The sequence below is a fragment of the Cydia amplana genome, chromosome 2 (genome assembly GCF_948474715.1).
Source record: "Cydia amplana chromosome 2, ilCydAmpl1.1, whole genome shotgun sequence".
Taxonomy (NCBI): domain Eukaryota; kingdom Metazoa; phylum Arthropoda; class Insecta; order Lepidoptera; family Tortricidae; genus Cydia; species Cydia amplana.
The window spans coordinates 16,792,255-16,816,920 of NC_086070.1; the positions used below are offsets into that span (position 1 = coordinate 16,792,255).

General features: G+C 37.0%; 1 protein-coding gene across 2 annotated transcripts in view; it reads right to left on the bottom strand.

Moving 5' to 3' along the window:
• The window catches only part of LOC134659656 (epidermal growth factor receptor substrate 15 homolog), a 38,925-nt gene that overhangs the window by 12,681 nt on the left and 1,578 nt on the right, over nt 1-24,666 (bottom strand). Inside the window, exons 2-7 of one of the 2 annotated variants that reach the window (XM_063515335.1) lie at nt 23,214-23,306; nt 22,353-22,595; nt 8,965-9,066; nt 8,738-8,869; nt 7,612-7,776; nt 5,742-5,879 (exon numbers count right to left, since the gene is read on the bottom strand). In XM_063515335.1, the coding sequence (XP_063371405.1) occupies nt 5,742-5,879; nt 7,612-7,776; nt 8,738-8,869; nt 8,965-9,066; nt 22,353-22,595; nt 23,214-23,306 (873 nt within the window). The remainder of the gene's footprint in view (nt 1-5,741; nt 5,880-7,611; nt 7,777-8,737; nt 8,870-8,964; nt 9,067-22,352; nt 22,596-23,213; nt 23,307-24,666) is intronic. The other variant, XM_063515344.1, reaches the window with a different exon arrangement.

Consider the following 24,666-nt stretch of genomic DNA (forward strand, 5'->3'; position numbering starts at 1 on the left):
GTTAATTGTGATATTTTGTCTTTTGCATCAAGGGCATGTAAGTTAAACAATTACACTTAGTGAAAATAATGATTAAGTTTTATGATTGTCATATTCAGAATAGACTAGCAGCTATGACTGAAACAGTATATGTGAGCGGTTGAGGAAGAATGAAAAGTGTATGGAAAAGATGACATAAGGTGTATGGAGTATTAGACAGATGAATGTAAACCAAGGCGTATGAGCGAAATAGTGTTTAGTTACAAAAGGGTTTCATCATAGTTGCATTTCTAGGAATAGTGACAGTGGTTATTGAGATTTTGACATTGGGGAAAAGGGAATACATAAATTTGATATCAAAAGAATCTAAGAGCTAGGTTTAATTATCATACCTTTTATAGGTACATTCTTTTGATAACAACTCACTCTACAAGAAGCTAACAACCGAACTAAACACTCATCCTGTGTTCTTATGGGAAAAATCAGGAAAATCATCTAATATATAAAAATATTATGTACTATTTTTCTTGATCCAAAATTTTGGATTATGAAAATATAAAATCTTTTGTTTTCAAAAAGGAATAATTTCAAAGATAATTAACTATCTGATTGATCTCATTTGTACAAAGGACAAATGCCAAGAAAGAAGGAGTATTATTGTATGGTGCTGGATTGTGGACTGGTTTCCTAGACTATGGGGAGAACAGTTATTGCTGGTTACTTGGAATAGAAAGGCTTTTTCATTCTAATAAAGAGATTTTTGTAGGTTCATTATACCTGAACAATGTAGGTAGCGAGATCGCCTGCCGAACAATGTGGCTATAGATTTCAAATGAAGATGCAAGAATTTTACCATTAGGGTACATTTGACTCACAACCAAATGCTTTTGTTGGAATGAAAATTCATGGCTGGCAATGATTTGACTCATGGAATTGGAAAACCATTAGGTTTATAGTTCGCACTGGATAATAAGGATTCTTTTAAGTATTGGTCATATTTACTCACTACATCTACATGAAGGGAATTAAAAATTTCAATAACTGAATAATTATAAGGTGGTTTCATTTCGACACTGATACAATAGTTGTTAGCTCTTGTGCCAGGGTCGGAATGAAGGGGGCAATCTGTAACGGTTCACGGGCTCCCGTACAAGTATAAACTATAATATATATATATATATATAACAAATACAATTAAACATATGTTAATATTGAATATATACATTCGCAATTAAATAAGTCAAGATAATTTTAAAACATAAAACATTGCTATAAAATTAACATAATCAAAAAGCTTGAATGGAATGTGACCTTGGAGACCAGGTGCGCTCCGAGGAAATTAGGTCAAGGTCGTTGCTATGGGAGTTGGGGATACCAGGGGTCGGAAGATTACTCGAAAAGTCGGGGGATTTATGCCGAACGACGGGAGAATGAGAAATTTGAAATGGTAAAGTATCATAAGGGTTTTTATATATTTTGTCATTTTAATTACATTGAAATTAAAACAAAATAAAATAATGTAAAAGGAAATAATAGACAAGTACTATTATTTAGTGGAAAGTGGGCAAGGATGAATGTTCCAGGCTCAAGAGTATTTTCTGAATAAGCAGTAGAATATTAGGAAATATACAAAGGCTGTAGTATAAATTAGCTAATTATATTAATAAACATTCTTTATTTTTAAGAAAAAGTTCATAATACAAAATTAAAGATAGCTAAATGAGTAATTAAAGGAGGACAGATTTATCATTAGAAATCGAAGAGATCAATTTAAAGAAAAAAACTCACTAAGCAACTTTAATTAGTGTAAAGTATACTTTGAATAATTAATAATGTGGGGTTTATTCGGGTAATTCGGGATATCGGGAAATTCCGAAAATCATTGTAAAATCACTCATATTCCGTAGTAGTAAGAGTCAGCTTTCGGAATTAACCGCCACTATACATCATTCGGGAGTGCCCGAGTACACCTTACAATATTATTTAAATATGCTCTTGTAAAATAGTATGGATAATATTTTCTAATAAATGCCTTTCATCATCATCGAAACGAGTGGAACGGAAATTTTATTGGATAATTCAAATTGTAGCTGGTAACACCGTACATCAGTGGTCAATAACCTACGGCACACATCAACTATAAAAACTACTATGGAACACTTGATTAATAAAAAGGTTGCCGACCGCTGCGATGCGCGAATGAAGAGCTTACTGCGCATGACCAACAGTGATGACAGAGATTGGACTATGAACACGATATGCACTATGTGGACTGTTTGGAAGTAAAAGAAAATGAACCATAAATTTAAGGGGATAGGGTTGAATTTCGAAAAACCTCGATCAGAAAAGAAAATTTACCATAAATAGTAGTGGTTTTTTATTTAGGGGTCATTCAATTTCGGAAATTCAAACGTGTAAGGCGAAGCTCTGTCCGTCCGTACATTGAGCCTAGTCCTAGATTTATTTCGGGAAATTTATTTGTGCGTGTTTACTTATTTAATCTTAATTTAAATTCAAAAGGGTCATTCATTCTCAAACATTCAGACGTGTAAGGCGAAGCTCTGTCCGTCCGTACATTGAGCCTAGCCTATGGATTGTGTGGTAAATTAAACATAGCTCTGCCATCGCGCCGAGAGGCATTGAGCTTCGGTCAGGAGTTGGAGCCAGCAGGGAGCGTCTACAGGGAGCAGCAGGGTGCAGCAGGGAGCGTCTACAGGGTGCAGCAGGGAGCAGCAGGGTGCATTGAAGTACATTTAGAGAAGTTCGGCGGGGTGGTGAGCTAATTTATCTTATTATATTTTTCTTAACAAATAACAGATTGATTAACTAAATTTTATTCTCGTTTAGAAAGACTATTTGACCTTTAAATGTACATTTTTCATAATAAATAAATAAATAATTAATTAAATAAATATTATAGGACTTTCTTGCTCAAATTGACTAAGTCTCACAGTAAGTAATAATAATTTAAGTCATAAATTATAGATTAATATCCTAACAAGTAATTTAATTTTGATTGAAAGTATCAATGATTATGTTCCATTAATTCCTTGATTTAAATGTAATTTGTGTACTAATCTTTTTATTAGCATTGCTCAACTTGAGGGTGGATATGTATAACGATGCCAACGAAGCTCTCGAGTTAATCAGTGATTTCAGGAGTGATAAGTGTTTTGATTCGAAGTGATAATCAGGCAGATGGCCATTTTAAAGCTAGGGCAGTAATAGTATACTAACGTAAGTCAGATTGACATAGACTTTGTTGTTGAACGAGAAGAAGGGGTCCTGAATCGGTGAGTGAATTTTCATTAAAGTGTGATAGAGTCAGTTGCATCAATCTGTTTATATTATTAAAGAGTTCAAAAAGTTATTTATGGAAAGTCTAATAGTAAAGCGTCAGGCATGCCGGTTAATGATGTTCAGTTTATCAAAAAATGGTTGGAGCAACTGGTTTTAATGTGTGTTTTTCAGGAATCGTTTATATGTACGTTTACAGGCGTACGGAACCTTGAAATTATGTGATTATATGTGTGTGTTTTTTTAGGAAATGATTATTTACATGTACGTTTACAGGCGTACGGAACCTTGAAATTATGTGATTATATGTGTGTGTTTTTTTTAGGAAATGTTTGTTTACATGTACGTTTACAGGCGTACGGACCTTTGAAATTATGTGATTTTATGTGTGTTTTATTTAGGAAATGTTTATTTTACATGTATGTTACAGAGCGTACGGAACTTTGAAATTATGCGATTTTATGTGTGTTTTTTTTTAGGAAATGTTTATTTACATGTATGTTACAGAGTGTACGGAGCTTTGCGAATTAAGTGATTTATGTGTGATTTTTCAGGATATGTTTGTTTTGTGTAATTTTACAAAGTAAACGTAAAAATAGATTTCTTTGTGTATATTTTTCAGAGCGTTTAGTATTTTAGGAATAAGCTTTTACTTCATAAAAGAGTCATATTGATTTACAATTTACCCTAACCATTAATTCTTCATACCTATAGAGCTATTTGCTCAATTTGTATCTACATTCTTTAACATTAAATAACCATTCTAAAAAATGTTTACTAATGATGTAATTATTTATTCTCTATAGATATTATATATTTAAATTATGTATGCTTATTTCCTCTTGTAGTGAGCTTTCGAAATGGGATTTGGGCTAAGCTATTTTCTGACACTCCATACCATAACAGAACTAGTAAAGCTCTTGAAATAAGTCCATTTGTAACTATGGTAGACATATTCAAATTTAGAATTATTTTTAAGAGTTTAGAATAGATTAATTACATAGAGTAATTTTGAGCAAACACAATATTAAATTAGACAGGGATTTTAAAATTTATTAAGGGAAGACATACTGTCTCACGTAGTAATATTTGTTTTATATCTAAAGAAGTATAAATTTTATAAATAAAGCTAGTGTTATGTTTTAAATTCACATCTCTCAGCGCTTAGGCCATTTTATTATGGTAGGTTTTCGTCTCTATCACTGAAAGCTTGTGATTAGATTTTAATCAAACTACAAAATGTAGTTTGTTGATAGTATAATTTACTGATTATGGCAAGTTGGAGTCAATAGATCCATCTGTTCATTTTATTAGAAACTGGAGAATTGTTCAGGAAAACGGACAATTCAAGCACTGGCTGAGTGTAACACAAAGTCAGGTGATGGTCCGCTATACTTGGAACGTGGTATCATTACATGCAATTTGAATTTATATTCCGGATTTTTGAATAATTCATTAAGGCTAAGGCCTATCTATACTTTATTTTTACTTAAGGGTAAATTGAGTCCAAGGACTTGCCATATGACGGAATTGTACTTTAAATGAGTGAATTTCTTATTAGTATCAAAAGATGACCGAATGATAAGGGTCCAAATAGGAATATCCCAAAGGAATTCCACTTTCTTTGCTAGAACGAAAATAGGAATGAAGCAGTCCTCACCCTGATGACAGAGAGTGAAGTTGATGTAAAATAAGATCTCGCAACTCAAAATAACACAAGAGATCATGTGTTCCTTATTTTAGTCTTTATAGTACTTTAAACTGGTACTCACTCAGAAGTGTTAAGACACTTTTCTGAATCTCCTCCTAAGTGTTCTAAGGAACTTAATTACTCAATTATAAGAATGAGAATTGAGCCATCTACTTCATTTGGTCGCACGCTTCAGCTGGAGAAATGCTATAGATGATATATATACCTATAATATGTCTCCAGTAGGTAGGGGACATTAACCCCATTTTATAAAAAACTATTATTCATATCTTATATTTATTTTGTGTACTTCATGTAAAATAATTTCTACAATACTTTACCCTAATTTACATTCATATAAATTAATCATAATCTACTTGTGTCTTACTTGTCATCATGTAATAATTTTTGGTACTTAGTATGGGCTAATCTTATCCTTCTAGTGTAAAAAGAATTTGAGTTATTACACGCAACTTAGGAGTCCTACCATATATTAGACGATCACGATTTTCTTTGGCCAATTGATTTAAATCTAGACTGGGGTAATCTTCATCCTTTAAGTTCGTGGGTTTTGGTCTCGGTTACTGGGGTAGTCGGGTAGTTAAATATTGTTTTAGTTATGGGGTAAGGGTAGTTTTGTAGAGCTTAAAATTTAAGTATAAGGGGGTGCGGTTACAAAACGGACTTTCAGTTATTGGAATTAGGCTGTCAAACACTAGGACCTTACCTTATTTACTCTTTTTAATATAGGTAACTGTAATAAGTTGATAATCACCTTAAATATTTTAAGTTGAGTCTCGTACTCTTTCTTGAGGTCGTCGTTGATGTTCGAGCTGGTCTGCGCGCGCTGCAACACTAGCCCGTAGCGCTCTTTCTCCGTCTTGAAACGCTCCTCCATCGCATGGAGACGGTCCTGCAATGAGTTACTTTACCTTAGCTTTATCTTTCGAATCTTTATTATATTAAATTGAAAAGTAGCACATTGTGTACATATTGTAGGTATTCATCCCAATTAACTATCATAAAACTACGTCAAGACATTATCAATTTAGGTAGTTAGTGTACCTATTAATAACATATCATGATTCCATAGCCTTTGTGTTTGATCAATCCACCTTTGGTATATAAGACATCCGATTAAAGATTATCGTACATAAATCAAAATTAACGCAACTGAGGACCGGAGGAGGCGTAGGCGTAATCAAATTTAGATTTTAATATCAAATTAACATTGTATTTTTAAAATTCCGAATACGCCTCCATAAGTAATTGTGGGACGCAAGAGATTAAAATGAAATCATAACTTCAAAATCTTAATAAGCTTTACGCTTTTTAGCACTTTGCAGTTGTGTGACGTGCATGGTCTTAATTAAAAATATTTTCAAACCGGTCACTTACGTATTACCTATTACCTAAGTCGAAAATTGGATCGAAGCATGTGTGACACATACGTGAGTGACCCGTTTTAAAATAATTTTTATACATATGTTTGAGTCCCACGGGAGTTTTATAGTTAAAATTACATGATAATTGTTGACGTCATAGACCTCGATTAGGTAAAATTATCATATCATCAACGTTTTAACTGCCGATTAATCAAGCCGTTCAAGTGTATTGTGTACCACTTGAACGAAACAACTTCGTTCGATTAATATTGATGAATATCATTATAGACATACTATCGCAAAGTAAAAAGAGCCCTAGACAATAATAAAGATTTTATAGATTTAATATTTTTGCCACAATGATAATTTGGCCTAATGCTCATATTTTTTCTTTATGATTGTCCTAAAATTGTATGGGTTATTTTTTTCTAATGTGTCGTAATATTATTAATTTTCTGTAATTACTTCATGTCCTAATGCTCATATTTCTTTATGATTGTCCTAAAATTGTATGGGTTATTTTTTTCTAATGTGTCCTAATATTATTTGATGTAATTACTTCATATCCTAATATGTTATTCCCTAACATCAACTTGCCATAATCATAATAATATACATATTATGTAAAAGTAAGTTATTTTTTACGTGTTGTGATTTCGTGGGGATCGCAGTTCTAACCTAACCTAACACACTTTTCTGGCAACAGTTTGTATCCGTGGAAGCCGTAGGTAGCATTAGGACTAAATGTCTATGGAAAGGGAATTTAGGTCTCTTTTTTTGTCAGACGTAGAGGTATAGGATACACCCGACCCGGTATCCAGTAGCATGCCCAACTCGGCTGCTCTGGAGATTTTTCTCCCAACAAATCTTTATGAAAACTAGATGTTATGGGCTTATGGGTAATAAAATTAGGATTATTGATAGTTATTGCAAGAACGAGAACGTTTAGGACTAATGAGTTTTTGAGATAGGTAATCTACTACTACTAGCATTAGGGCTAATTATCCATTAGGATGAATCGGTTAGAGCAAGTGATTTTAGGACAAAACTTATTAGTAATTGCGAGGAAGACCCGCGCATACAATGACGTCTCGCGTATAGAATAAATGACAGCACCGTTTAAATTAAATGTATGTATAATATGTTTCTATATCCATGCTTTCTTCGTAGGTAGGTACGTTACTAAACTTCCAAATTGATTTACCATTTGTCCCATTTACTATAAGGTATACATTATTAAATCTATATGATAAATACTACCTCCATAGCCTTAATTTCCGAATTCCTGATCTCCAGTAGGTCCTTGGTAATCATGTTGATATCCTTGAGTGACTGCACCTGCGTCGTCAGAGCTTCTATCTGCAGCTCTTGGTTTTTAACCATTTTCGTCTTGTCGAATATCATGCCGCGAGCTTTACTGAGGAGCTGTAATACAAAAGGTTGTTTTTAGGGTTCCGTACCCAAAGGGTAAAAAACGGGACCCTATTACTAAGACTTCGCTGTCCGTCCGTCCGTCTGTCACCAGGCTGTATCTCATGAACCGCGATAGCTAGACAGTTGAAATTTTCACAAATGATGTATCTCTGTTGCCGCTATAACAACAAATACTAAAAATAAAATAAAACAAATATTTAAGGGGGGCTCCCATACAACAAACACGATTTTTTTTGCTCTATTTTTTGTTGATGGTGCGGAACCCTCCGTGCGCGAGTCCGACTCGCACTTGGCCGGTTTTTTTTAATTAAAACACTACATCAGGTACATCTGACAGTAAGAAGGTAGCTACAGCCAGCATCAAAATTAGATTACGCGTCAAAAGTATGTACCTTTCTCTAATAACATAATAACTTTTTATTATGTTATTAGACAAAGGTATGGTTCTATATTTAGAACAATTAGATTATTAAAGATTCTTTTGAACACGAACTGTATCCACGATTCCACTTACATTTTTACAGCCAACGTTCCAAAAATATATTTACACGACCTTATTGTCAGTGTCTTCAATACCTAACTATTTCATCACACTTGCTCAAATAACATCTTATTTCATGCAGGTGTACTAAAGGGTAAAGGCCTATATTGTTCCGCGGGAATTATGAATTATGACAAAAAAACTATCAGACGATTGATAGTTGATCATTTTTAGTTTGACAAGTTATTTGATTACAAAATTTATTGCGTTCCAGAAAATAAATGCATCTATATAGAAGAAGCATACATATAGTATGTATGTACAGTCAGCGGCAGATGCACTCACGCACTTTATTAAATACTAAGTTACTTAACTTAAAATATGCGGATAGACCGGCTCAACTTAAATTTGTTTATCATGAAGGTTTTCAAATGAACATTACTTAAGTTTTGCTAAGTAAAGTACCCGTACCTCTTCGTGTTGTTGCTTAATGTTTTCAATCATCTCATTATTCTTTGGACCGGGCTTGGAAAGAGCCGCTTGTAGCTCTGTTTCGAGATTTTTAACACGGGCTTTCAGCAGATCTATTTCTTCCTCTCGCACCTATACAAGAAAAACACCTTTGTGAGGATAATGTAAGGCATAATTATAAACAATTGTAAGTTTATTCGCTGATCGGCTTCAACATAATAACCTACCTTCAACTCCATCCTTAGGGTGTCTTGACTTTTTTCGTTTTTCACTTTTTCTAATTCTTGTATTTTTATAAGAAGTGCCGCTTCTCTCTGTTGCCAATCATTCTGTAAACATTAATAATAATAACAGATTACTTTTACGATTTAAAGTCAGAACACTGGTTGCATATATGCAGCGCGTCTCCGGTTCTCTGCATAGGACATCGCTTGCGTTGCGTTTCAATTCGTTACGAGTCCCCATAGTACTAGATCTAAGATCCCGTTTTCTAAGGGGACCTTGCATTTTGGAGACAAAGCAAACCGCTTGGAACAGGTGTTCCTGGGGGTGATCTGAGCTAATTTCGCCCGGTTGCCGAGAGGTCCCCCCCAGCAGGTGGGCAGGGGAGGGGGGGGAAAAGTGCCTCCGGCGCGCCTCACTCTAAATTTTATATCTGCATACATCTAGCAACTATATCAAGTTTGGTGTCTTTTTCGTATAATTTGAGGATGGAGAATTCATTTCTGTGACTAAACTTTCACTCACCCATACAAAAAATCGAGAAATTCAAAATTCAAAAAAAATCTTTACACTTTTATTTTTGAAAATCCTCTACATAATTAAAACTATGAGGATCTGCTCTAAAAAAAATACATGTGAATAGCCCAGTTATTCTACTATATAGAATAATAAACTTATCAACCATTTTTAACTAATAATTGTATTTAAAAAAATGTTTTGTGTCGCACGGCGGACCGTGCTGAAGTAGGTATACCTACACGCATTTAGTTTAGACACGCATTTACTTCAAAACATTCAGCATAACGCAAGTAGGTACAGAAAGTAAATATTTAAAACAATAAAGGAATTTACAATAAGTACGATATAACTGAATATTGGATTAACCTATGCAGAATGAGTTGTCTACCTACTGGATAGTTTCACGACAGATCAATTTTTTATTTAGTTATTGTGACCTTTTATCTTCTACGTCTTTTGAGATACTTATCTATGTATACATAAAAATTATACTAAATTTGCGTGTAGTGTAGGTATCTAAACGGAGGTGAATGCGGTGCAGTGCAGCGGCGCTCGCGCTCAGGGACCGTTGGTATTAGTTCCCAACATCTTTATTTAACTTCCGTTAACTTGAATCTTTTCCGCCGTCTCACTATCTGAAGGTTGTCTGGAAGAGATCGCTATTTAGCGATAAGTCCGCCTGTTGTTACCTACATTTTTGTACCTGTTCATACTTTTGTAACATTTCTTTTGTAGTGTGCAATAAAGCATTTTATTATTATTCACTTTATTTATCTTTCATCTTAAGTTAGGTTTTTTATAATATGAATATAAAAGTAAAATATAAAAACACTTACAAAACAATAAAAAATACATATAAACACATTATAAAAAACCTAACCTAGGGTGCCGCCAGCAGCGGGGCAAGGCCCAAGCTGCCGGTGGTCAGGGCCGCAGAGAGAGGAACTGGCGTACTATCCGCGCCGTTTCCAAGATCACCGCCTTCTGCATCTGGCGCCTTCTGGCCCTTGATCCAACCACCTAGTGAGAGTCTCTCAAGATGTTGGTCGAGACTCTTCGCTATTAGACCGTTCACTGAAACGACTATCGGGAGAATGATCGTCGAATCAACATCCCACATGGCGGTTATCTCGTGAGCCAAGTACTTACTGGACTTGTCCTTCTCGGCCTTCACGAGATTCTCATCATGGGGGATGGTGATGTCAACGAGCACGGCCCGACATTGCGATCGATCTATTATCACAATGTCAGGCTTATTGGCTACAATAGTCCTGTCAGTGATGATAGATCGATCCCAATAGAGCGTGGCACGACCATTCTCGACAACAGGCGCAGGTAAATACTTGTAGCACGGTACTTCGCGGTCCACAAGACCATATAGAAGAGCAAGTTGCTGGTGAATAATCCTGGCTACGAGCTTGCACAGATTATGTCTGTGCAAGTACTCCCCGTTAGCAAGATGAGAACAACCGGAAATGATATGCCTGAGTGACTCTCCGGGACGGCGGCATGCCCCACAAATGTCGACCGTACCGTCCTTCAGGATATATTTCCGATAGTTGTTCGTCATCATTACTTCGTCCGCAATTGCACAGGCAAAACCCTCGGTTTCTTCGAAGAGGTCCCCGAATCGTAACCAGTTCACCGACCCGAGCAGGTCCACATCGGGTCCCGTGAGGGCCTTGTAGAACCGCCCGTGTAGCACCTTACTCTCCCATGCCGCCTTGCGATCCGCAGTACTTAGTACCACAGGTTTGCGCCAGTTCTCGTTTGCCAAGGAGAGCGGCGTGAGGTTCCTGTCTACTGCCACCACAACACGATGCATCCCACACTCGTTGTTAAGGAAATAATTCCTGAGATTGTACACCTGGCGGTTGTGGAGATCCTTAGCGTTTAGGAAGCCTCGGCCTCCACACTTCCGTGGGATGTACAATCTCATAACTGACGAGCGTGGGTGTAGCATGCGATGCATGGTGAGCAGTGATCGGACCCTCCGATCTAGGGCGTCCAGTTCGGTCTGAGTCCACCTTAGTATGCCAAAGGAGTATGTGAGTAGGGGCATTACCCAGGCGTTGAAGGCACGCACTTTGTTGCCTCCTGACAAAAGACTGTTAAGGACTTTTGTGAGCCGACTGAAAAAGCGCTCCTTCACCGACCGTCTAATACCCTCGTCCTCAATACCCAGAAACTGTGACATACCAAGGTATTTATAGGTTTCTGATTCAGAGATAGATCTGAAAGCCATTGTCTCAGAGAGTTGTAAATTTGTTGAATTTACAACCCTCCCCCGCTCTACATGTATAACCGCACATTTATCGACACCAAACTCCATGTTGATGGCACTACATTACATACACTGCACTACACTGGCACTACACTTGGCATGGCAGACTTCGGTAGTTTTCAGTAGGTCCAACAAGTCTTGGCTATTTTGTGCAAATAATTTGAGGTCATCCATGTACAAAAGATGAGAAATGACTTCACCCTTCATTCATTCCCTCACCGAAGCCGGCAACCTAGTCCCAAATCTTTCAGCAGGGTGAGGTTCATGAGGAGATTCAGAGCTAGGCAGAACCACAGGGGACTCAGACTATCACCCTGAAAGATTCCTCGCTCAATCCTTATAAAATCCTGCGGGCCAGAGCGGTCATCCCCACCTCCTGGTTGACGAAGGACTGTGGTCCACTGCCTCATACACGCGCTTAGGAAGGCTCTCAAAGCTGCATCAACTTTATACAGCTCTAAGTCCCTCCCCAGCCATGAATGAGGCACCGAATCATAGGCCTTCTTATAGTCAATCCAAGCGGCTGAGAGGGCCCCCTTGTTCCGCCGGATTTGTTGGCATATGGTCATGTCTATGAGGAGGAGCTCTTTAGTACCACGGGACCCAACCCTACATCCATTTTGAGCGGAAGCCAAAATATTGTTTGCGACAATGTGCGCATTGATTTTTGCTCTCAAAATGGATGTAAGGAGCTTGTAGAGTGTAGGCAAGCATGTGATGGGTCTGTAGTTTTTTGCTTCCGTGGTACTACCGGACTTGAAGAGCAGGAAGGTGACACCAGTTGTTAAGGAAGGTGGGAGAGAACCAAGCTCGAGGGCTTGTTGGAATTGTGCTGCCACTTATTATTATTATTTATATATTTCATTTATATTTGCATATATATCACGTCCAGAAGTAATATATTAATGTAATCTACAAAAAGAAGCATAATAACTTATAAGAAACCATCAAAACATACTTAAAAATCCTAAAAGCTGCATACTGCTCTTACAATGCAGGTACGCCGCGCGACATAAATATTTTTTTTACAGAGTTATAAAAGAAAAATGATTGAGAAGTTTACTATTCTATACAGGGTGGTCCAAACCTTGACGTCCAAAAATTTTTTTTAGATTCCTCTAGTCGTGGGCTATCAGAATATACCCCATGTATATTAGCCGATTTTTCGTAGTTTTCGAGTTATGAATTTTTGAAGTTTTTTTTGGTGAAAATTTTGGGGGTGAAGTAATTTACTCATAAAAAAAAACTATTAGATTTTTTTTAAATGTTTCTTCTTGTAACATACTCCTTAATAAATGACGTAATTATTAAAAAAAAAATCAGCGTCCTCACGTTGATACAAGTTGTAAAAAAACATGACAGAAATAATTTTATTACGCTCAGGCATGTCAAGCTTAGATTTTGCGCTTAAATAAAAAAAAATACAAGCTGTTACAAGGACTTCTGCTGATTTTAAAAACTGATAGACCCTAAGTGTTTTAGAAAAAGGTAAAAAAAAGTGACACTTAATAGTCGAAATTTGTCAGAATCGGCACTCAAAGGAGCTGAGGTCGAAAGTTCCCAAATTAGTGAATCACAAAAAAATACGGTTTTATTATTCCTAAAGTTAAGGAACGCTTCCCACGTATCCCCGACCTCCAGCAACACACCGACGGCAAGACATTAAAGATTATCTTCAGCGTCGATAGAAGGAATGCAGACGCACCTAATGGGATAAACAAACGCACCCTTTGATACAAGTACAGGCGCATGTAATGCATCACCTATTTTATGGCGGTTGTCAATTAATGCCGGTCCCACGGGATCGACTCTTCATTATCTTAATGGCAGCGACAGCATAAACGCTCCAGAAACTTCTCATGGCCTACGTGACTCCAGACAACGCATCCCCACGGTTTCGGGATGAATATAAGCGGCCATCCCGACCAGCGGAAGACAGTTCTCATCGAGTTCTCATCGAGTCCTCATCTAGTTCGCATCCAGCGACCAGGCTACACGTGAGCTCCGAATCGCTCGGTGTACCGGTACACCCTCGCGCTTCTAAACTATATTGAATTAAACTCGTAATTGTAAAATCAAATAAAGTAAATACCTCCTCATCGGTGTTTTATAAGAAGACCTCCGTTCTCTCAAGACACTTAACTGGTGACAGCGACGGGCGAGTCTCCCAGCGAGCAGCGGCTACACATCGTCGGCGCGAACTGGAAGGTTTCAACCTGAAGAGATTCGACCACTGCCTTATGAAGACCACAGTACTCATCGCACTGGCGGCTACCCTGTGAGTTTTCCTACATTTTCCTAATTATTTTGTACGCATTTCCACCATTTTTTTTTTCTTTAAAAAAAAAAAGAGACAGTTCTATTCTGTGATAGGATTTAATTAATTTAATATCAAAATGGCTCTGAATCATACTACGATCGAAAAATATTTGCCCAAATATGAAGGTGATAGACAAACTTTAGATTTCTTTTTAAATCAAGTTACTATGTTAGCTAGAGCAGCAGACGCTGACGCAAGGGCCCTGTTTCCAATTATATTAAAAAGCAAGTTACGCGGGGAAGCAATTAAAGCAATTGCTCACATGCCAAACAACACGGTAGAAGAAATTGTAAATTCCTTAAGGTCTAAATTTGGTGACACTAGAAGTATAGAACAAATTCTTTCTGAAATCACTCGCATTAAACGGTTCCCTAACGAAAGAGCTCTCGGATTTGCTGATAAAATAAAAGAACTTTTGTACGCAGCGAAAAATAAAGCGGATTCACCGCAAGCAACAGCCATTTTGGAGAACGTTTGCATCGACCAATTATGTAAACACTTGGATATCGCGACTGATCGATTAATCCGTTCCGCGCAACACACCACTTTTGATGACGCGTATAATCAATTAAAACACGAGTTAGAAGTCCACCCTGAGTACTTCCAGAGAAAACAAGAAAAATCATTTAAATCTAATCCAAGATTTAACTATAATAATAAAAACTATAATCAACATACTATACTAAAACCGAATATCAATCAAAACCGCGTAAATCAACACCAATCTAACCAATTCGCACAAATATCTTATCCTAATCTGCAGTTAAATAACAACAACAATCAAATGCATTGGGCCAATCAACCGCGACCAACTCCGGAACAATGGCGACAAACATACCCGCCAAAACACCAACCTCAAAGATTAACTGACCATTTAGATAGTGATATTTCAATGAGAACCGCGACTAGTAGGCGACCTGTAAATCGTCCGCCAAGACCGCGACCGGTAGAAGTTTTTAATACACAAATAAATACCAATGAACATAATGGTAATTACGAACATAATTATGACCCCAACACGTATGATGGCGATGATTTTTTTCAAGAAACAGGACCACAAAACGAATTGACGTAAAATTAAATTATTTAGATAAAGATCATCTCCCATATATCACTATAGATGAATGGGGAGGAAAAATCTTAATAGATTCTGGTAGTAATAGGTGCCTTATTGGATCATCAATATTGAAGTCTAATAGGAATTTTAATAATAAAGTTATCGATAAAGAGTTTACAATTACGACTGCTCATAGTAAAACAAAACATCGAGGAGCTATTAATTTAAAATTATACCCGTTAGGCGAAGACATAGAACATGAATTTTTGATCTATGACTTTGACCCCAAATATGCGGGAATGATAGGATGGGACCTGATTTTAAAGCTTAACGCAATAATTCATCCAAAAAAGTGTGAACTTATCATGCCAAACAAAATAATTCCAATTAGCATAGACTATCCGGAGAAAATCTCAAAAATCGATCCGCTCTCGGATAATCTAATTACATGTGTATCTAACAAACCGGACGGCGAATACTTTATCCCTGAAATCGGGACAAACACCGTCCTCATTAATTGTGCATTAGTGTCAGTGATAGATGGCAAATATAGATTAGGTGTCACAAACCTAAGTCCTAGGCCCCAAAAATTCAAAAATAATTTTGATAATTTCTTACAACCAATACCGAATGGATTAAAATCTGTATCGGAAGTATTAGACAATGTTAAAATAAACAAAACGGAAGCTAGTAAATTAACGATTCGAACGGATCACATGAATATGGAAGAAAAAGCTAAAATTACCAAGTTAGTACACGAATTTAAAGACGTGTTTCATACGGGTCAAGAGCCACTTACCTTTACCCATACAGTTAAACATAAATTACGTTTGACAGATGATACACCCATTTATGTGCGCAATTACAGGAAACCACCAAAACAACAAGAGGAAATAGACAAACAAGTTAACGAGTTACTTAAAAATGGCATTATTCGTGAGTCTAATTCCCCTTGGAGTTGTCCTGTTCACATTGTACCTAAAAAACCTGACGCATCCGGTAAGGTTAAATGGCGCATGGTCATAGACTATAGGCAATTAAATGCAAAGACAATCGAAGATAAATATCCTCTGCCAAATATAGAGGAAATATTGGATAAATTAGGTAGAGCTCAGTACTTCACTACGCTAGACCTCGCGAGTGGGTACCATCAGATAGAAATGCACGAGGAAGATATCGAAAAAACTGCGTTTTCAACTAATCACGGACATTGGGAATTTTTACGCATGCCTTTTGGTTTAAAAAACGCTCCGGCTACATTTCAACGATTAATGGATTTAATATTACGCGACCTCTTATATAATACATGCCTCGTATATCTAGACGATATAATCATTTACTCAACTTCGTTGGACGAGCACATACAAAAATTACGAAAAGTATTTGAACGCTTGCGACAACATAATTTAAAAATACAACCAGATAAATCTGAGTTTCTTCAAAAACATGTAGAGTACTTAGGACACGAGTTAACGCCTAACGGTCTAACACCTAACCAACGCAAAGTACAAGACATAGTTAATTTCCCAGTACCAAAAACCGAAAAAGAAATACGATCCTTTTTGGGATTGACAGGCTATTATAGGAGATTCATTAATAACTATGCTCAAATAACAAAACCATTGACTAAATGTTTAAAAAAACGCGCCAAGATTATAATAGATGATGAGTTTTTAAAGTCAGTACAGAAGCTAAAAGAATTAATTACCAACGAACCTATTTTAAAGTATCCAGATTTTGATCAACAATTTATTGTTACCACAGACGCTAGTGACATAGCGTTAGGAGCGGTTTTGTCTCAGAAAGAAGATAATGTCGAAAAACCAATCGCTTATGCATCTAGAACTTTATCTGATACAGAATCTAAATATTCTACAATTGAAAAAGAGCTACTTGCGATAGTTTGGGCTTGCAAACACTTTAGACCGTACTTATATGGTCGTAAGTTCATCATTTACACCGATCATAAACCTTTAACTTGGTTAATGTCTTTAAAAGACCCCAATTCTAGGTTAACTAGGTGGAGACTTCGACTAGCTGAATTCGACTTCGAAATAAAATACAAACAAGGCTCTATTAACTCGAACGCAGATGCTTTGTCACGGGTAAAAATTAATTTTAACGATAATGAATCAATATTAGCTCAGAACGGTAGCGACATGGATGAACAAATTAACTACAATGATAACCGCGAAGAAATCCAAACACAGCACTCACAAGATGACAACATACACCAGGGAATTCCTATTATGAATGATGTCATAAATAAAAAGCCACATCAAATTTATTTTAAACTACAAAATAAATTAGATAATATAAACGTGCGAAAGGAAGACGGTAACGAAATCATAGAAGTTAGCCTGTATACATCTAAACGACCAGGAGAAGTACTCAGGAAACTTGCACGCGAGTATTTAAAACCAGGTATTCACTATTACGCTTTCTTTTACGTAGATGAATTATATCAAGAAATGGTAAAGATCCTCACTAAAGAACATAATCCTCAAATTCGTATAACTCGTTGTACTGAAATAGTGGAAACCGTAGTTGAAAAGGAAAAGCAAATCGATATCATAAAAAGTTATCACGAAGGAAAAACGAATCATCGCGGTATTACCGAAACTTTAATGCATATTAGTAGGAAATATTGGTGGAAAAATATTATGTCCGATATCCGCGAATATATTAATAACTGCTCTATTTGTAAGGCAGGCAAATACGAACGGCATCCAATGCGTCCACCAATGTTATTGCCACCAATAGCTTTGCGACCACTTAATCATATTTTTTGCGATGTTGTTGATATTGAAGGCAAGCTTTACTTATCTATAGTAGACGGATTCTCTCGTTTCGCAGTAGTTAAAAGATTAAAAGATAAAAATAGCTCAACAGTTATGTCAAAACTTCTTTCTTACTTTGCACACTATGGTGTCCCTGCAGAAATAACGACTGACGCAGGAAAAGAATTCGCACTACTTAAGGAATTAGTTAATTTATATCACATTAAGATTAATTTCACTACGCCTTATAATCCAGCATCACACGGAATCGTCGAAAGATTCCACTCAACGTTGAGAGAACATTGTCGATTGCTTAGTGAACAATATAAAAATAAACTACCGCACGATGACAAAATGAAACTCGCATTAATAGCATACAACAGCTCGATACAATCAGACACAAAATTAACTCCACATGAAATCTTATTTGGACATATTGAAACGGAACCTTTGTTTAACTTTCTCCATAATTCACAGTTGTTAAATACTCTATTGGAAAAACATAGAGAACATTTAAAAACGGTTTACGATTATATATACAAAATAAAACGGGATGCTCAAATAAAAAGAACAGACAAATATAATAAGAATACCGAATTACCAGCCCCAATAGTCGAAACTCACGAAAAACTCCCAACCACTAATAAACAAGCTAACGTATTTTGTACTCGCCGAAAAACCTACATTCGCGACACAAAAGCCCCAAAAATATATTTGGATAGTCGAGGTAAACGACGAGCAGCAAATAAATTGAGGCCTGTTGTTGTTACAGGTTCCTCCAAGTCCAGGGTAGTCAACCCTACCAAATCAAGAAGTTAGAAAATCCCAATGGCGTGTATCTCGAAAAAATAGGACCAATTGCAGAAATAGAAGGCTACAGATATCTAACCAAAAGATGTAATCTAACCGAAATCCTTAACATCCTTAACAAATTAATGTCTAATAGAGTTCAAACTGATAATTACCACATTAACAGTCTTTATACCCATTTATTAGGAAGATTAAAAGGATTAATGAACCAAAACGTTGGTCGATCCAAACGCGGCCTCATTGATGGTCTTGGAACAATAGTTAAATTTATAGCTGGAAACCCTGATGCGAATGATTTAAAAGAAATTAATAACAACATTCAAACCCTTACAAATAACCAAGAAACATTACTTAACAACTTAAACGAAACTATTAACAAAGTTGACTTAAGGCTTAAAAGCATTACAAAGCGTTTAAACACTATGTACAACATAAGTTTTACTAATAAGGCAAATATTGATATTTTAACTACTTTTATATTAATGGAAGATATAATTAATATCTTAGAGTTAGGCATAACATTAGCTAAGCCAGGAATACCTTGTAAAGACATTTTTGAGGAGGCAAACAATGTAGAAGTCGATCGTATTATGGTTTACACTGTTAGTAATGTCATACACTTTGTTGCAAAAATAGCGGAAATTAAAACCAAAAGTGGTAATGCATACAACCTCATCCCTTTCCCGACTCATGATGGTCTAATCCTCGAAATCCAAAAACCTTCAATCCTCATTAAAAACTCATGGTACGCCTACCCAAGTGCTGAACAATGCAAAGCTAAGAAAACCATGATGGTCTGCAAACACGTTTGGTGGAAGGACTCCAATAAAACACCTGACTGCATCCATCAAGCTCTGCTTCTCAAAAACAACCACACGTGCCTTACGACGAAACTAGAAGAAGAGGAAGCTATCACAACAATAAACGACGGCAATTTCCTGTTATACTCAAGAGGACCACAACGAGTAACCATCAATTGCAATGAAACGTTTTACGAAGTCATCCAAGGGCCATATAAACTACACCTTAATCCCGGCTGTGAACTACAGATGGCGAACCTATATACTAAAGTGATCTCGAAAACCAACAATCTATTCAAAGAAGAAGTCCAGCAGATACAGATGCACTTAGAACAAAAAACAGATAAGATCCAATATACGGATGAAGATTTACAAATACACCTGAAGCCATTAGAATCAACAATCAAATCAAACATACATCAACATATTTGGATACCCAGCGTGTGGAGCATAAGCATATTTATGTGCCTCATCGGGTGCGCCATATACCTCAAGTGCACCCAACGCCGTAGCAGCATCGAGAACACGGGCGTAACAAGCTACACCCTTAGTTCTCTCTTAAGGGGGGAGGAGTTAAGGAACGCTTCCCACGTATCCCCGACCTCCAGCAACACACCGACGGCAAGACATTAAAGATTATCTTCAGCGTCGATAGAAGGAATGCAGACGCACCTAATGGGATAAACAAACGCACCCTTTGATACAAGTACAGGCGCAGTATCACCTATTTTATGGCGGTTGTCAATTAATGCCGGTCCCACGGGATCGACTCTTCATTATCTTAATGGCAGCGACAGCATAAACGCTCCAGAAACTTCTCATGGCCTACGTGACTCCAGACAACGCATCCCCACGGTTTCGGGATGAATATAAGCGGCCATCCCGACCAGCGGAAGACAGTTCTCATCGAGTTCTCATCGAGTCCTCATCTAGTTCGCATCCAGCGACCAGGCTACACGTGAGCTCCGAATCGCTCGGTGTACCGGTACACCCTCGCGCTTCTAAACTATATTGAATTAAACTCGTAATTGTAAAATCAAATAAAGTAAATACCTCCTCATCGGTGTTTTATAAGAAGACCTCCGTTCTCTCAAGACACTTAACTCTAACTTTAATAAAACACAGAAATGACCACCATGAGTCAATGTTGTGACATGCGATAAGCGAATCATCATTTGGGTAAGCTTAATCATTATCTTAACTGGACCCGTGTCGCGGCGGGTTGTTATCTACAAAGGGTTCATTTTTACCTACTCCCACCCTGCCGACTACTGTCTCCATACACACTATTGTTTAATAAGTTCACATCTTTACACACCCACACACACCCACACCCACGTGCACGTCTGTGTGTGTGTGCGCGCGCGCGTGTGTGTGTGTGTGTGTGTGTGTGTTGCCGTGTGCGTGTGTGTGTGTGTGTGTGTGTGTGTGTGTGTGTGTGTGGGTGGGTGGGTGTGTGTACGAGTGTGGGTGTGTGTGGGTGTGTAAAGAGGTGAACTTATTAAACAATAGTGTGTATGGAGACAGTAGTCGGCGGGGTGGGAGCAGGCAAAAATGAACCCTTTGTAGATAACAACCCGCCGCGACACGGGTCCAGTTAAGATAATGATTAAGCTTACCCAAATGATGATTCGCTTATCGCATGTCACAACATTGACTCATCGTGGTCATTTCTGTGTTTTATTAAAGTTAGGAATAATAAAACCGTATTTTTTTGTGATTCACTAATTTGGGAACTTTCGACCTCAGCTCCTTTGAGTGCCGATTCTGTCAAATTTCGACTATTAAGTGTCACTTTTTTTTACCTTTTTGTAAAACACTTAGGGTCTATCAGTTTTTAAAATCAGCAGAAGTCCTTGTAACAGCTTGTATTTTTTTTTATTTAAGCGCAAAATCTAAGCTTGACATGCCTGAGCGTAAAAAAATTATTTCTGTCATGTTTTTTTACAACTTGTATCAACGTGAGGTCGCTGATTTTTTTTAATAATTACGTCATTTATTAAGGAGTATGTTACAAGAAGAAACATTTAAAAAAAATCTAATAGTTTTTTTTAATGAGTAAATTACTTCACCCCCAAAATTTTCACCAAAAAAAACTTCAAAAATTCATAACTCGAAAACTACAAAAAATCGGCTAATATACATGGGGTATATTCTGATAGCCCACGACTAGAGGAATCTAAAAAAAAATTTTGGACGTCAAGGTTTGGACCACCCTGTATATAAGGATAATTAAAGATAATTGACAGGTATTTTTTTTGTAGAGCAAATCCTCGTAGTTTTAATTTTGTAGAGGATTTTCAAAAAAAAAAGTGTAAAGATTTTTTTTGAATTTTGAATTTCTCGATTTTTTTGTATGGGTGAGTGAAAGTTTAGTCACAGAAATGAATTCTCCATCCTCGAATTATACGAAAAAGACACCAAACTTGATATAGTTGCTAGATGTATGCAGATATAAAATTTAGAGTGATGCGCGCCGGAGGCACTTTTGCCCCCCCTCCCCTGCCCACCTGCTGGGGGGGACCTCTCGGCAACCGGGGTAAATCAGCTCAGATCACCCCCAGGAACACCTGTTCCAAGCGGTTTGCTTTGTCTCCAAAATGCAAGGTGGTGGACCTTAGATCTCTTGCTACCAGGCATTACTAAATACAACGAAGTAGGTAAGTGTAAACTGTAAGTGTACATAGTGCAAGGGGAACCAGAGCCGTGCTACATTACGCATGCTGTGAGCATCGGCCTTTACTTATATACAATAAGTACAATAACCAATGGTTACATAAAACTCGGTTTGTTAGCTACTTATGTAAACTCTACAATACTCACCGAATTATCACCATTAGCGAGACCATCTTGTTTAACTTCAGGTAGATTTCCTGCCTCGACTACTGTTGGAGCAACATTTTCATCTGTTACCTCTTTATTTTCCCCTTCAGTCTTGACCTCATTATTACACTCTTCTGACTTCTGTGTTGGTGATGTTGGACTCTCGACTGTTTTTGATTCAGGTGGTATCAGTTCAGATGGTATGTCTGATACGATTGCAGGTACAGCCTTAATAGGTTCGGCCTGAAAATAAAATTACACGATAGAATTTATAATCTAAGGTCCAGTAAATTTTGATTCGTCTTAAGTTATATAAAAATGTGTGTTCAGGTTAGTTAGTACAATAGAGGCGTGTTCAGATATTTGTGAGCGCCTTGGCCGCTCTGATATATCTGATGGTGATTGTCCTAACTCCATTTTTAGGGTTCCGTACCCAAAGGGTAAAAACGGGACCCTATTACTAAGACTCCGCTGTCCGTCCGTCCGTCCGTCCGTCCGTCTGTCACCAGGCTGTATCTCACGAACAGTGATAGCTAGACAGTTGAAATTTTTACAGATGTGTTTCTGTTGCCGCTTGTTATAGAACAACAAATACTAAAAACAGAATAAAATAAAGATTTAAGTGGGGCTCCCATACAACAAACGTGATTTTTGACCGAAGTTAAGCAACGTCGGGCGGGGTCAGTACTTGGATGGGTGACCGTTTTTTTGCTTGTTTTGTTCTATTTTTTGTTGATGGTGCGGAACCCTCCGTGCGCGAGTCCGACTCGCACTTGGCCGGTTTTTACTAGCTATAAGCTATGTAGCTAGTAAAATTAGCTTAAGGTTCTCTCATTAGTCATTATCATTACATCTACTCACGGGTTTTGCTTCCTGTGGTACTGGCGGCAGCGGCGGCTGAGCCGGCGCCTGTCCTTCGCCTCCTCCCGATCCCTGGCTGCAAGTTGAATCTGCCTGAAATGCACAATTCAACCTATCAGTTACTTCCCACCTAGGGCTCGTGTTACCGATTATCCAACTTTAAATTGTTAACAGGTAGGTAGTAGAGGATAATCCGGATAATGGCCTAGACCTAGACCAAAATACTGGGTAGTGCAGTGACCCTTCCTACTAAAAAGAAAAGTAATTCCGGTACCTACTGGCATTTATTTGTGTGTTTATAACAAATGTTTGTTCATAATTACTACCACCGTGTGAGGGGTATGGGTGTGACCTACTGACCCAGATAAATGTGAAGAAACCTGATTTAGTACGCATTTTTAACATTACAGTATCCACTCACTCACTGTCAATTTGTATATCTTGCTTTAACATTTAGCAGTACCTACTACATTACATATTCTACTCGTAGTTACTAACGTTTAATAAATATAATATTTTTTCTTTAAACCATGTTTTGTTTATAAATATATACTATATCAAGAAACTATTTTGATTAAGCTTTTTATTTTAATTTTGATTATTGAAATAAATGATTGTAATTTATTCTTCGGAATGTATTTACTTCTTATACATATACATATGTATAATGCATTGTGCTCTCCGACAAAAGCAAAAATGTGAGATGCCTACTAGCAAAGAACGAGTGAATTTATCTTCATAATAAGCACATCGGGGAGTTCCGACTTGAATGCGTAATATGATCCCAAACAGTGAAAATAAAACGGCCATAAATGTTACTAAAAGCTTTATTTAGTTTAGTTTTTAGAGATCCTACTTGCCTAGGCATTTTAAGAAGAAAGTGTACCGTTTACTTTTTATCGAAAACCTATATTTTGGGTTATTTCTACTCAGAATCACGAGATTTCTTCTGAAAACCCCCACCTACGTCAAATTAAAAACGTATGGCGTTATTTATAAACGCACTACAAGCTTCAGTCAATTAATATTTTGCCTTAATCTGTCATTTTAACTTGTACGTGTGTAAGAAAGTGATAAAACATATAAATTAACTAATTGAGGCCTCTAAAGTTTTATGAATGACGGGGTTGACAGTAGGATTCTGAAATGGCGTGAATTCTGAAAAAAAAAACTTCGTATTATCATTTTTATACACACATGGTGTACCATATACATATGGTGTTACTTTACCGCCCTAGTGCGGTAATTACTACAATACGTGCCGATTTAAACGGTCGTGTTTTAATTTATCGCCACTCATTGCGAATTTCCTAATTTTCGCTCTGTAGAGTTCTAACGAGGAAATCGATAGCGAATATTATTATTTTAAGTTACTTCGTCATTTCAAAGAAATACGTTACATTGTAATACGTATTTTTAGTATTTATCAATAATACCCACAAACATTATACTG